Source organism: Macrotis lagotis, chromosome 2, assembly GCF_037893015.1.
Source record: "Macrotis lagotis isolate mMagLag1 chromosome 2, bilby.v1.9.chrom.fasta, whole genome shotgun sequence".
Classification (NCBI taxonomy): Eukaryota; Metazoa; Chordata; class Mammalia; order Peramelemorphia; family Peramelidae; genus Macrotis; species Macrotis lagotis.
The window spans coordinates 64,820,233-64,833,724 of record NC_133659.1 but is presented as its reverse complement, the minus strand read 5'-3'; the positions used below and the strand labels follow the sequence as shown (position 1 = coordinate 64,833,724).

General features: G+C 39.9%; 2 protein-coding genes across 3 annotated transcripts in view; both read left to right on the top strand.

The window, feature by feature from the left end:
- The window catches only part of VAMP4 (vesicle associated membrane protein 4), a 57,822-nt gene that overhangs the window by 3,158 nt on the left and 41,172 nt on the right, over positions 1 to 13,492 (top strand). The window contains exon 1 of one of the 2 annotated variants that reach the window (XM_074222013.1): positions 13,208 to 13,371. The exons of the other annotated variant lie outside the window; for it this stretch is intronic. The gene's annotated coding sequence lies outside the window, so the exon portion shown is untranslated. Of the gene's footprint in view, positions 1 to 13,207; positions 13,372 to 13,492 lie in introns of those variants that run through there. 2 annotated transcript variants of the gene reach the window in all.
- LOC141511031 (heterogeneous nuclear ribonucleoprotein H-like) lies at positions 251 to 1,934 on the top strand. Its single transcript, XM_074220368.1, has one exon. The coding sequence runs from the start codon at positions 697 to 699 to the stop codon at positions 1,783 to 1,785; it is 1,089 nt and encodes a 362-aa protein (XP_074076469.1). The 5' UTR covers positions 251 to 696; the 3' UTR covers positions 1,786 to 1,934.

Below are 13,492 nucleotides of genomic sequence, written 5' to 3'. Positions count from 1 at the left end.
GGCAAACAAACTAATTTCTTGTTATTTAGGCAGTGAAGGAGTTTAATATTCTGAGGGATGTTGTGAAATGAGTTTACCTCACTGAATTCCATTTATCATTTCTTTTCATCACTTGAAAGTATACACTGAAATTGGACAAGACATTTTGTGACACCATTTCAGCCTAACTAATCCTATCCAGCTTGTAACCATAACACCCAAAATAGAGTCCTTTTGGTTTATGACGTCACATTAACTCATTGGAACAAGACCTAAGGCTTAGTTTTCTTGTGTTTTGTTTGAGCATTTAAACTGAGGTGTTAGTAGAAGCTGCAGGGTTTCATTTGCTTAAAAAATAGTATTCAGAATAAAACAAAAATCTAAAAATATTATGAAGATATAAAAATTCTTCCACTATAGCAAAATTCCAATGACAAATGCCAGTGATATCTTGTTGATCTATCTGTAAATGAAATTCAAGAGAACTTTATTTTCTTAACCACACCAGTCTAAATATTTTTGTTTAAATGATCCTGAGCATTTTAGCAGTAAATGGAACGTGGTGAAGATCCAAAGATTATTCAAACAGAATTGAGAGCTGCTTCTCCAAGAACCACATTCAAAGAAGACTTGTGTGGACTTCTCTTCAAAAGGATACAGACTTAAGTAAATGAGGTCTTTGAAGATCTTAAATCAGATGATAAACCTCAGCTGGAAATGAAGAAACAGAGTCAATGCATTGGGCCCAGGTATAATGAAGGGTTTTCCTGGAATAATGTTGAAATGATTCAGGTTTTCAATCGGGGCACTCCTGATGGCTCCCTAATTGCTAATGGTGGCCTTCTCTGTATTCGAGGGCTCCCTTTTGGTTGTAACAAGGAAACTATTAGGCATTTCTTTTCAGCATTAGAAGCACTGCCCTGTGGAATAATACTTCCTGTGGATTTTCAAGGAAAGAGCACAGGGACTGCCTTGGTGCAATTTGCTTCCCAGGAAGCAGCAGAAATAGCTATAAGGAAACACAAGGGAAGACCAGAGCCTTGCTATGTGAAAAACCTCAAGAATGATTCAACACAAATGCCCAATCACTGGGGACCCTTTCGGGTATTCATGGTTAAGCAGAGACCAATCCCTTATGATAGGCAAAGTCCTAGATTGAGGTTAAAAACCGTAAGCGAAGAAGGTTATGATAAGAGAATCAGACCTAGTGTCTATGAGAGGATATATGGAATCTATGATTACAGGAATAGATCCAGTGATAACCACAGCATTGATTTCAACATTAGCACCAGGAAAATATCTGATAACAGAAGTGGAGATTTCATCTTTCACAATGCAACTTGCCACCACTGGGTCCACATGAGAGGACTGCCTTATAAAGCAACAGTGAATGACATTTACCAATTCTTTTCACCACTCTGCCCCTTGAGAGTACACATTGAAATTGGGCAAGATGGAAAGGCAACTGGAGAGGCCGATGTTGACTTTGTTACACATGAGGATGCAGTGGCTGCCATGATAAAGGAGAAAACCTACATGCAGCACAGATACATTGAACTTTTCTTGTACTCTACTGCAAGAGGAAAAATGGATGCATTCACTAGTAAAGTTCTAAGAGCCAGAGGAAACCAGCTTAGAAGTGACCTGCTTGAGAGGCCACAACTGGATATGAGATGTAGCATAAGCAACAGTCTTAAAAACAGGCTTGGAGGAAGATATCTGAATAGTGACGTGATGAAGAGTCACTGTATTGTCAAGGGAAACATGTTGTGTGTGCAAGTGAAGGGCATGTCCAATTATGTGTGATAAATGGAGATGACTACACTTAGTTTTGTTTTCCACCTTTCATAAAGTTGACAAAATTAAATTTAAAAATTCTTTGGAAGCATAGTCTGTGGTTCAAGAAAATCACCCAGGAAACAAATACCACAGTGAATAAAGCTGACTGAATGAAACTATGACTCTGTTTCACACTCTTACTCACTTCTTACTATGAATTATATAAGTGATAAAGGGCTCTGTTCTCCTGTTTGCACCTAGGAAGATGTTTGTAATATACCTTTCTGGGATTCAGAGAAGGGCTTTACCTAATGGTGTCAAGTTTAGAAAGTGCTGATAACATTTTCAGTCTTCCAGCACAGTAAAAACAAGGGTTGATATCATTAGACAGCTATTTCCCTTGCCTTGTCCTGTTTCTCCTCCCCATGGTCATTTTAAGGAACTCTTAACAGCTGCAACCTCAAATTGGTATTCTTGGGTGGGAGATCTCCCTAAGTGACTCCAGCGAATCCTGTCATCCTCAGTTTTCTCAGGTGATTTTTTTTGGGGGGGGGGGTACTAACTATGGGCACAAAAATTCCTAGGTATACTTTCTTGGGAATAGACAGAATAACTCTTGTTTTCATACTTTACATATTCAGCTGTGTACTATAGTGCTTATAAAGGATTTTCCTTCCTTCCTTTCCTTCTTTTCTTTCTCCTCTTCTCCTTTCTCCCTCCTTCCTCTCCTTTTTCTTCCATCTCCCTCCTTTCCTCTTCCTCTCCTCCTCCTCTTCCTCCTCCTCCAAGAAGAAATGAGTCCGCTCTGAGGTTCCCCTTACAATTTATAGATTGGCGAAGATAATTTAAAAAAGAAAAATAATTGTTGAAAAGCTTGAAGGGAATAGGATGGATGAAACTATAAATAGGTCCACTCATTCGGAAAGCATTTCAGAACTATACACATACAAAAAGTTACCAAATCAGGCATACCTTTTAACCTACCCACTGAAATTACTAGGCCTAGACCCCAAAGAGGTCAAAGAAAGAGGAAAAGGACTGAGATGTATTAAAAATATTTTAAGTAGTAGTGGTGGCAAAGAACTGGAAACTAAGGGAGTATCTATCACATGGGAAATGGCTGAACAAATCATATGAATATAATGGAACATTTTTGCTCTTGAGAAAAGACAAAAGCAGGCAATTTCAGAGTAATCTGAGAAGACTAAAGTGAAATGAAGCAAAGTGAAGTGAGCAAAACCACAAGAAAACATATACAGAGACAGCAACATTATAAAAAAAAAAATAGCCTGGAAAGATTTAAAGGACCTTGACTAATGTAATGACTGGCCCTAATTCCAGTGGATCAATACTGAAGTATGCTGCCCACATCCTTATTAAGGGCTAAAGGTGCAGAATGAGACATACTTTTCTGGATAAGAGAAATATATTTGTTTCTCTTGACTATACTTTGTGACAACTTATTTTTCATCTTTTTCACTCTAAGATACAGTGGAAAGCTTGAAGAAAAAACCCAAAGAAATGAGGTTCATTAAAGCATGTAAAAATGCAGAAGAAAACAAAAGCTCAGAAGGAAACATAGACAAGGGTTGAACTTGGAAAATAATGTCAAATTATATATTTATAAAAAAAGTAAGCTGTACATAAGAGAAGTTGTTCCACATATAACTCTCTCTGGTGTATAGAAATGCTTTTTTTTGTATCTGTGAAGTTCAGAGAAAGCTCTATAGCAGCAGCTAAATAAACTTATTGGGTAGAAATAATAGAGATAATGACAACTGAAATTTATATGGCACACTCATGTTTGTAAAATGCTTTACTTTTCTCATGTTTTGATATCATGTAATCCTAACAACCCTCTGGGATAGAATTCTGATCTGAGATAGATACTATAGGTTATTATTCAGTTCATTTTACAGATGGGGAAACTGAAGATCAGAGTTTAAGAGAACTGTTCAAATGCACACAGCTAGTGTCATCAGTAGGATTCAAAAAGATCTAATTCTGAATATATTATAATTCCATCGTTTAACCACTATACTGCAGGGCAAAATACTGGCTTCCTATTGACCAGTCCCCATCATACTCCCATTTTCAGCTTTATGATTGAAAATAATACATAATCACAGACCGCACATACATATGATCTGTGACTACTGACAGAACTTCATGTACATGTAGGAAGACTATTTTTCTATCCATATTATGGTTATAAAGCCTGAATTGTCCCTCCTACTGATTTTTAAAAGGCAACTTTTCCCATGATTGTGGTGGGGGAAGCATTGTCAAAGCATTTGTGCTTCTGAAGAATCATTTTTTTCAAAGTAATTCAAAGCACAAAAAAATCATCATCACACCATACAATGAAGTTGACAATTGTATTTTTGTCCTACTTATTGATGAGGGAAATGAGGCGGAATAGACATGTTTAAAGGCATTCTAATAATGCTGGGTCTTGCAAAACAGAGTAAGCCTTCAGGCCTTTTCAGTTTCCTTGGAAAATCACTAGGAAATTATTGGGTCCCTTTTAGAAAATAACTTAGAAGTAACCCTCAAAAAAAAGGCCAGATGTCAAATTAGCTTTACTGAAAACATAGAAAAAAAAATGATTCAAAAGAAAATTCAGTAGAGTTGAGAAGTTTGAATATATTTCTAAATAAAAATAATGAAAGGAAATGGACTACATTTATGCTTTTTTATATCAGTTATTTCCCACTGAATCCTCTAGTAACATTAAAAAAAATGACTGACAGGGTGGGTAGGTGGTGCAGTAGATAGAGCACTGGCCCTGGGGTCAGGAGGACCTGAGTTCAAATCCAGCTTCAGACACTTAATAATTACCTAGCTATGTGGCCTTGGGCAAGTCACTTGACCCCACTGTCTTGCAAAATCCTAAAAAAAAAAAAAAGACTGACAAAGCAGTCATTTTTGATAACACATTTCATAACCCTCCATCACTCTACCAAGAAGAGGAAAAGATCTGTCCAATACAATTTCCCCTATATCATACTGACTTTCAAGATTTTTTTCAAGTTTGGAACAAGTGACTTCCTCAAGGCTAAAGTCAGACTAAGTCCCAGCAAGGGATCAATATTTTGTTCTCTCATGTTCATGATTTTATGTGGCTAAATATATTTTCTTCTTTTTTCCCTCTTCTACTTTCTTCACTTTTCCCCTCACTTCATCTCCTCTCATTTCCTTTCTCTTAAATGTCTTTCATCAAATTCTAAAAAAACCCAACAATGTTCTCAAACACAAAATCTCAAAGGTCTGATTATGTTAATCATGTCTGATTCTTTGTAACCCCATTTGAGGCCTTCATGGCAAAGACACTGGAACAATTTGCCATTTCCTTCTCCAGCTCATTTTATAGATGAGGAAACTGAGGCAAACAAAATTAAGTGACTTGCTTGGGGTCATATAGCTATTAAATGAATATTTGAGACCTGATTTGGAACTTGGGTCTGCCTGACTCCAAGCCCCAAACTCTATCCACTGCATGACCTATCTGTCCTCCCTCCTCCTGCAAAAAAAAGAAAAAAAATAGAATATATTATTCAAAATATACTTATTGAATGAATACTTAATCTTTGGGTATAACTCTTAAATAGGTTAAAATTCAATCTCTATAAAAATATATTACAAATCAGATTGGAATAGATTACCTATGTAGCCTGCTCCATATGTTCTGGAGCACATGGACATGTAAAATATAGCTTTAGATATATATAGACATATAGATTATATAAATGTACCTTTAGAATAAAGCTATTCTAAAAAAGGTTTTCATCCATATAACTTGTAAACTTCAAGTCACAAAAAAGTTAGAGAATGTCAGGATTCCTAATGCCAACATAGCCCTAGAACCTTGCTCTTCATATAGGCTTCCCCAAAAAAGCTACCCCAGATTCAAGGCATTCTAAGAGCCAGCATCACTCAAAACCATAGCTCATAAACTTCCCATTCATGTTTTTAGCTTCCCAGAAAATTAATTCAAAGCAAAAAAAAATTTATTGAAAGAGCAAAACAGATAAAATTCTTAAAATCCCTGATCTTTAACTAGATAGAAAGGAAGAAGCTATCTAATCCAATCCAAGACAAAGATACTAATTAAAATCCTCTCTGATTCCAGATACAATGCTCCTTTTACTGTATCTTAAGAATTCTTCACCTCCATAAATAAGAGTGCTACTTCATTCTCCCACAGGTTAATACTATACTACCAGTGGGATAAGTGGAAGGAAACAAATATTTATTAAACACTTACTGATTGGAGACACTGAGCTAAATACTTTATAAAGATTACTTCATCTGAGCCTTACAAAAATCATGGGAAGTAGGTTCTATTATCATACGTATTTTACTATTGAGGAAACTGAAATAAACTGAGAGTTAAGTGACAGAAATTGAATGGCTGAGGCAGGATTCAAGGTCAGGTCTTCCTTACTACAGACCTAAATTGGATGCACACAAGCAGAGAAGACAAATTAATAGGAATCACTTAAGGAATGCACCTACAGGAAATAGGTCTATGGCAGATATGTGCAAGTAATCTATGATGCCAGAAAATATACATGGTTAGGGCAATTCACATTTCTGATGCTGAATAGTCAATATTCTTTGGTCATACCATTACACTGCTTCCTATAGCTCATAATCAGCATTGTATTGCTGCTCTCATCTGATATTTCCATTGGTCACTATATCTACACTGACCACTGGGCATTGTATCATCTCTATTTGGTGTCTTCTTTATTGGTCACTAGCTTCTGTATTTTCTGAGCTAATATCTGCTGAGCTACTTTAGCAGTTGGGAAGATTTACTCTTACAAGGAAGAGCTAATCTCTCTTAGAATACAAATCTACAAAAATATAGCTTAAAAGTGGACAAGATGGCTGCACCAAGTCATGGAAGCAGCAGAAGCCAGAAGAGGTACTCAGGCTAGGACTAACTGTTCTTTGTCAGAACCTCCTTCTGCTACTCCCACCTGCCAAGGTGTCTGCCCCAGACAACAACAATCTGATTTGGGGGTTAGAAAAATTCCTTTTAAACTAGTAAAATCTCTGTTTATCTCCCTCATTCCCTCAAACCGTTTTAGGGATGATATCCAAAAAAATTCATGTGTGGGGCTAGGCCAAGGAAGATTATATAATTCAGGCACCCAAAATGCTTCCTATTGTCCCTCCGTTAAGCATGGTATACAATCTGCCTCTGCCTCATATCTTTTATTATGCAAACCTTCCAACAACAATATTTCTGGTTTTAACATTCTTACCAAAGGCAAACCTGTGTTAATATTAATATTGTCAAAGATTTTTATAGTTTTTATGAGTATATTTACTGAGAAGAAATAGCAAGAACAGAAGTTATAAGCATTCCATTTTCCACTGCCTAAAAGGGAGGAATAACAGGCAATCTCCTCTATGTCATTATGGTCTCTGGGGAGAGTGGGATCAAATTTAAATTAATGTCTACAAAGTATTGGACCCACCAAATTCACTTCCAAATGTAGCTGAACTGCTGAAAAGATTACATCCCTCAAGGATTTGCTGGTGGTCTAGATGACTACAAGTCCAACATGGAATTTGCTTTCCTAATCTCTGGGGGCTCACCATTCTGAGTTCACAGAGTCATAACTAACTCTAGTGTTTCTTCATTTGAAGCAAAGAGAATGGAGAGACACAATAAAGAAAGAAGCAACAGTACAGTCAGGCATTTGACAGTGATTCCAAAGTGGGGGAGACCAAGGTCCCCTTTGGAGGTTTACAGAACTCCCTGCCTCCACACTATACTACAGCCGGGCAAGAAAAAGAATTTGTACCTATTTTGTCTAACATCTCATTAAGTAGACTATTAATAACAGTCTGCAGAGTCTGACAGAGTTTAAAGATTTGCCTAATGATGTTACTATGGAAAAACAAATCAGTCTCATTTGGACAGGTTTACCATGGAAAGATACTGAAAGTCCAAATTAATGTGAGAATAATTACACATGATTGTAATTGAAAGAAAGCTCTTTGATTCCACTATGAGTTTTCCTTACATCTAAGCAGGAGGCACTAACAATCATTGCAGAATAATTTAGGCATTAGGCAAAGATGTCACAATATGAGTTCTGGCTCTCTGATAACTCAAGATAAAATTCTTGAAAGCAATACACCAAGAAACAAGACAGTAATAAAGTGTCTTTTAAAATACAGTTCTGTGGGGCAGCTAGGTGGCACAGTGGATAGAGCAACAGCCCTGGAGTTAGGAGTACCTGAGTTCAAATCCTGCCTCAGATGCTTAATAATTACCTAGCTGTGTGGCCTTGGGCAAGTCACCTAACCCCATTTCCCTTGCAAAAACCTAAAAAAAAAAAATACAGTTCTGCAATGCCCAAAGAGCTATAAAACTGTATGTACCCTTTGATCCTGTACTACCACAGATACCATCTGTAGCCCAAAGAGATTTTTAAAAGAGGGAAAAGGACCTACTAGTACAAAATTTATAGCAGGCAAAGAATTGAAATTTGAAGGGATGTCCATTAATTGGGCAATGACTGGATAAGTTGTGGTATATGATTGTAAGGGAATACTATTGTGCAGGCAGATTTCAGAAAAATCTAGAATTACATGAGTTGATCAAAAGTGAAGTGAGGAAAAAACAGAAACAGCAATATATGATGATCAATTGTGAATGACTTAGCTATACTCAGCAATAGCAATGTTCAAGACAATTACAAAGGTCTTAAGACCCATATCCAGAGAAAGAACTGAATGCAAATCAAAGCACATTAATTTTCACTTTTTTGTGTAGGGATTTTGGGGGGAGGGGGTTTATATTTTCTTTCACAACATGATTCATATGGAAATGTTTTGCATGATTGTACATGTAAATCTATATCAAATTGCTTACTATTTCAGGAAATGGGGAGGTAGGGAGAGAATTTCAAACTCAACAGATAAAAAAATGAATGTTAAAGATTGGTTTTGCATGTAATTAGGAAAAAAATGTTTTCATATAAAAATATAGTTCCAGAGAAAGAGTTCAAGAAAAAAGAATCAGGCCCTATTACATACAATTTTAATAATGATAATATCCACATAATAGATTAGCAAGCATTTGGTAAGTGAGGCACTTTGCTACATCTTTGTCTTTGTAAAGACAAATGTGTTATCTTATTTCATACTTAAAACAGCCCTGTAAATTACACACAGTTTCCTAGGTTTAGTTAAGACAAAGATTTGCTTGAGGTTGTGGAGATAATCCAGGGACAGCGTTAGGCACTAGAAACACAAAAGACAAAAGGGAAGAAGTCATTGACCTTAAAGATCTGTTTTGCTAACGAAAGAGACAATATAAGTAGATACAAAAGTTTTTCTTCTATCTAGAAACTATATATATATAAATATGTGTTAAGTACATACAAAATTTTTTTTTAAATGCTAATTTGGGTAGTCAGGAGCTAGATCAATGAGGACAGGCTTTATGTAGAAGGTAATGCTAACAAGTGGAGGTGGGGAGTCAAAGGCTACTGTTACACAAATAACCAAGATTTAGGGGCCGCTAGGTGGCATAGTGGATAAAGCACCGGCCCTGGAGTCAGGAGTACCTGGGTTCAAATCCGAGCTCAGACACTTAATAATTACCTAGCTGTGGCCTTGGGCAAGCCACTTAACCCCATTGCCTTGCAAAAAAAAAAAAAAACCCTAAAAAAAATGAATCCTACAAATAATCAAGATTTTACTGATAGTAGGAATAGTATATATGTAAATGTGGGGAATATACAACTGGACATATTCCAGGTGAGCAAAGTTCCTAATTTTATATTACATCATCTACTTTACAATCGAATACAAAAAGATGTTTGACAAGTAGAGTTGGCAGGTAGGAGAATAGAACCTTTAGACCCAAGATTGTTACAAGGCTGCTTGTTGCTTGCCCTTCATTTTCAAAGAGGACCATGACTGCAAGTGAATTGGATTTTAAGTGAGGCAGGGCTTGCAAAGTCACCAGCCTTACTTTTCTTCTTAGGAACCATTTGGGTTCAGTGGCCAGATATGAATCAGAGTGACCAGAGATAACCCTGGATGCAGTGAGAGACTTTGGTCTAAACAGTTCTCAGTTTGAGACAATACTCATTCAGTGATTGAAAAGCTAGGTTAAAAAAAAATGAGGCAAGAGTGATCTATTTAACCTAGATAAAAGAAAAAATCAAGAGGGGAAGATCCTAAAAGTTTCTGACCAAAACAGAAACAACTGCTATTTACGTTGTCTTAGCCGATCAGGACTTAAAATAACGACCAAATGAGACTATTTATTGTTGGCCAATCAATGAGAGTCTGAGTGATTTGAGGCTTGTGAAACTCAAGATAACTAGTCAAGTTTCTGAATCCAAATTTACATTCCTTTGGGCAGAGCACCCACAGATAAGGTGGTGATGCTCTTTATGTACAGAAAGAATCTAGGGGAGGATAGATAGTTGGCTGCCACTGTCCTTATGGATTCTTATGGATTAAAGGCAGATAAGAGAGTAGGCCTCAGAGTGGGAAAATCTGGGTGCAGGTACTTTCTCTGATACATTGGTGATAAGGACAAATCATTCAACCTTAAGTTGAGCCTGGGTAATTTTCAGTGGTAGAGTATTTTTCGAAATGGAAGTTTCCAACATCAATGAAATTACAAGTCCTAACTAAATGAAAGGAAAAAAAATGTAGTATAATGGAGATAGTGCATGGTGTGGATGGAATTCAAGTCTAGCTCTGTGCTCTCAATAAAGTCACTGAATCTTACACCCCCCCCCCCCCAAAGTGGGACTAGTAATTCCACTGCATCTGTCCTACTTATCAGGGGCAAGTAAAATCATCTGAACATTCCAAATTATGTAACATATTCTTTTTCTCTTTTTGGAGGCAAAAAAACAAATTCACTAACAGTGTCACACAATCAGTAAGAGTTTGAGGTCACATTTGAATTCAGGAGGCCCTGCTAGGGCTAATGTTCTATTGCCTTTGACACCTGAATATCCCTGAGTAACGGTATTTTTAAGCAGCTCTTAACCTTTTGGGGTGGGTCATGAAACCCTTTGACAATCTAGTAAAGCCAAAAGAGTGAACACCTCAGAATGAATTTTTAAATGTATAAAATACACAGATTTACAAACATGCTCCAAATATCATCTTGATACAGAGAATTATGAATTAATTAGAAACAAATTCTGTAATCTTTTATGCCGTTAAATTTTGTTAATTGTGTTAATTTGGAATTGTGGCATCTGTTTGCTACTGAGATATAAACTGACTCCTATTGTTTCATTGTTTTTTAAAAAATTTTTAGTTATTTAAGGCAATGGGGTTTGAATGACTTTGCCCAGGGTCACACAGCTAGGCAATCATTGTCTGTGGCTGAATCTGAACTCAGGTCCTCCTGATTCCAGGCCTGGTGCTTGGGGGCTACCTAGCTGCCCCAACGGTATCATTCTTAAATGTAAGATTTACACTTCTCATCTGTCCTTTGCCTAGCTTCCCGTTGAACTTAGAGGTCATGCACCTTGGGACAGGAAGAACCAGTACATAGCTTACCCTTGGAGTATACCTGGCCCAGGTGCCAGACCACTTCCCAAGTGCCAACCCACTACAGAAGTGTATTTAAGAAGTGCTACCCCTTTGTGCTTACTTCTTGACTCTACCTTTCACCCTGCGGGATGACTTTCTCTCACTCTCTTTCTTAAGCTATGTGTTTCCAACACAGGAGCTCTGGGGTACCGTGGGTCTCCATGTTTCCATCTGGATCTGTATCCCATGCCAGTCTTGTCACACACTCTCTCTCTCTCTCTCTTTCTCTCTTCCCCACTCCCTCCCCCTCTCACTCAAACTTGACCTATCCTGTCCTCAAAGTGCTTACTGCTTTTCTAGGACTTAAACAATCTCATTTAATTATCACAAAACAATGGGAGACAGGTATATTATTATCCCCATTTTTTAGTTAAGGAAACTGAAACAGACAGGAATTTTTAACGACTTGCCCAGGATTACATAACTAGTTAAGTTACTGAATCTGGACTTGAAGTGAGGTCTTCTTGTTTCCAGGCTCAGCACTCTGTCTACTATACCTACTATACCTGCTGTTTTTCTTTTAAAAAAAAATCTTCCCCCAATTACATGTAAAAACAAGTTTTTAACATTTTAAAAAAGGTTTTAAAAAGGTTTTATTCTTCCCTCTCCCCATATCTGATATAGTATACCTGCTTTTACAGGAGGTGGTACCTTTTTTTTTTGCTTCTAAAAGGAAACCATATTGGACTAGAATGATAAAATTTTTAAAAATATGCACACCAGCTTAAGAACTATTAAAATCATAGGGAGCATGTTTATAAAACATCTTGTACAGATACAAGCAAGGACCAGGATGATTCAATGTCAAGTAAAAAAAAGTGAAAATAAAAATGGAAGAACATAATAAACAAAAAATCCAGTTAAATGAATATACAAATGTACGTCAGTTGGATGTACAAAATACTTAGTTTTCATTTCTACGTCAATTATGAGAAACTAAGGAGAGAGAAACAGATAAACAGGGAGGATGGAGGAAACTATAAAATGGGTTGATGTAAAACAGAGAGGGTGGGGGAAGCCGGAAAGGAAGAAAATTGCTTCCACTGATACAAAGCGGGAACATTTACCACAGTCATGCAAGAAATCATGAAATTGGAATGTCGGATTCACATATCTGTTACACGTCCAGATAAGGGCAGAAGAATCCGGTCCCCAATTGCGGAGAAGGGGAGATCTGATGAGGAGTGGGGACGGGGGGCCTAGCCTCTGGTCAGGTTCTGAGGACGTGCCTTTGACCTGGCCGGTTTAGGGGCGTGGGAACGGCTTGTTTCCCGACGGGACACAAGGTGACGCTCCGCCGCCCCGGGGCGCCCGCCGGGGTCCCCTCCAAAACTCCAACACAGGACGGCTCGCTGGGCTGCCGGCCGCGGTCGGCGCTTGGGGAGGGGGCCGAGGGCTCCCAGGGCAGCGCGGCGGCTTAAAGCTGCACTGCGGCTGAGGCGCGCCGCGCCGCGCGGAGGGGGCGCTTCCACCGTCTCCGTCATCCGTTACTAAGGAAGTCCGACGGTGAGGAGGATGCGGCCTTCCTCTCCAGGGGAGCTGACGTCATGACAAGCACGAGGACCGGGTTCAGTGGGGGAGGGGCTGCGGATGCCCGGAGGCGGCTCTGGGCGCGGGGCCACCGGGGCTGTGTCCGGCCGGTGCCCCCGACCCTCTGGACGCCGGGTGTCGGGGGGCGAGCCGCCACACGCCGACGGCAGGGAGGGGGCAAGCGGGGCCCCCGTGGGGCGCTTCCTTAACCTCTGACCCCGACGCTCGCTCCGCCGGCCCGGGCCGCGCGCCGCCGCATCGACGCGCTCGGCGGTCGCCGCCGCCTGCGCGCCGCGGCCCCGCCCCCGCCCCGCCCCCGCGCAGGCGCGCCGAGCGCCGAGCGCGTCGATGCTCCCTGGTCCCCCCGGGCGGGCGGCCGAGGCGCCGAGCGGCTGACGCCCCCCCCTCCTCCCCTTCCTCCCCTCCCCTCCCCCCGCCAGCCCGGCCCGGCCCCCAGGGGCGCCCCGGAGCCTCCGCGGACGCCAGGTACGGGGGCGGGTGGAGACGGGGGCGGAGGCCGGAGCGGGGCGCAGTGAGTCCCGGGCCCGTGGAGCGGGGCTCGCGGGGAGCCTGGGCCGGGGACGGCCGAGCGCGGGCCCCGGGGCAG

Excerpts from the sequence above, each read along its gene's own strand:
- LOC141511031 (XM_074220368.1), top strand. The coding sequence starts at position 697 with ATGAAGAAACAGAGTCAATGCATTGGGCCCAGGTATAATGAAGGGTTT.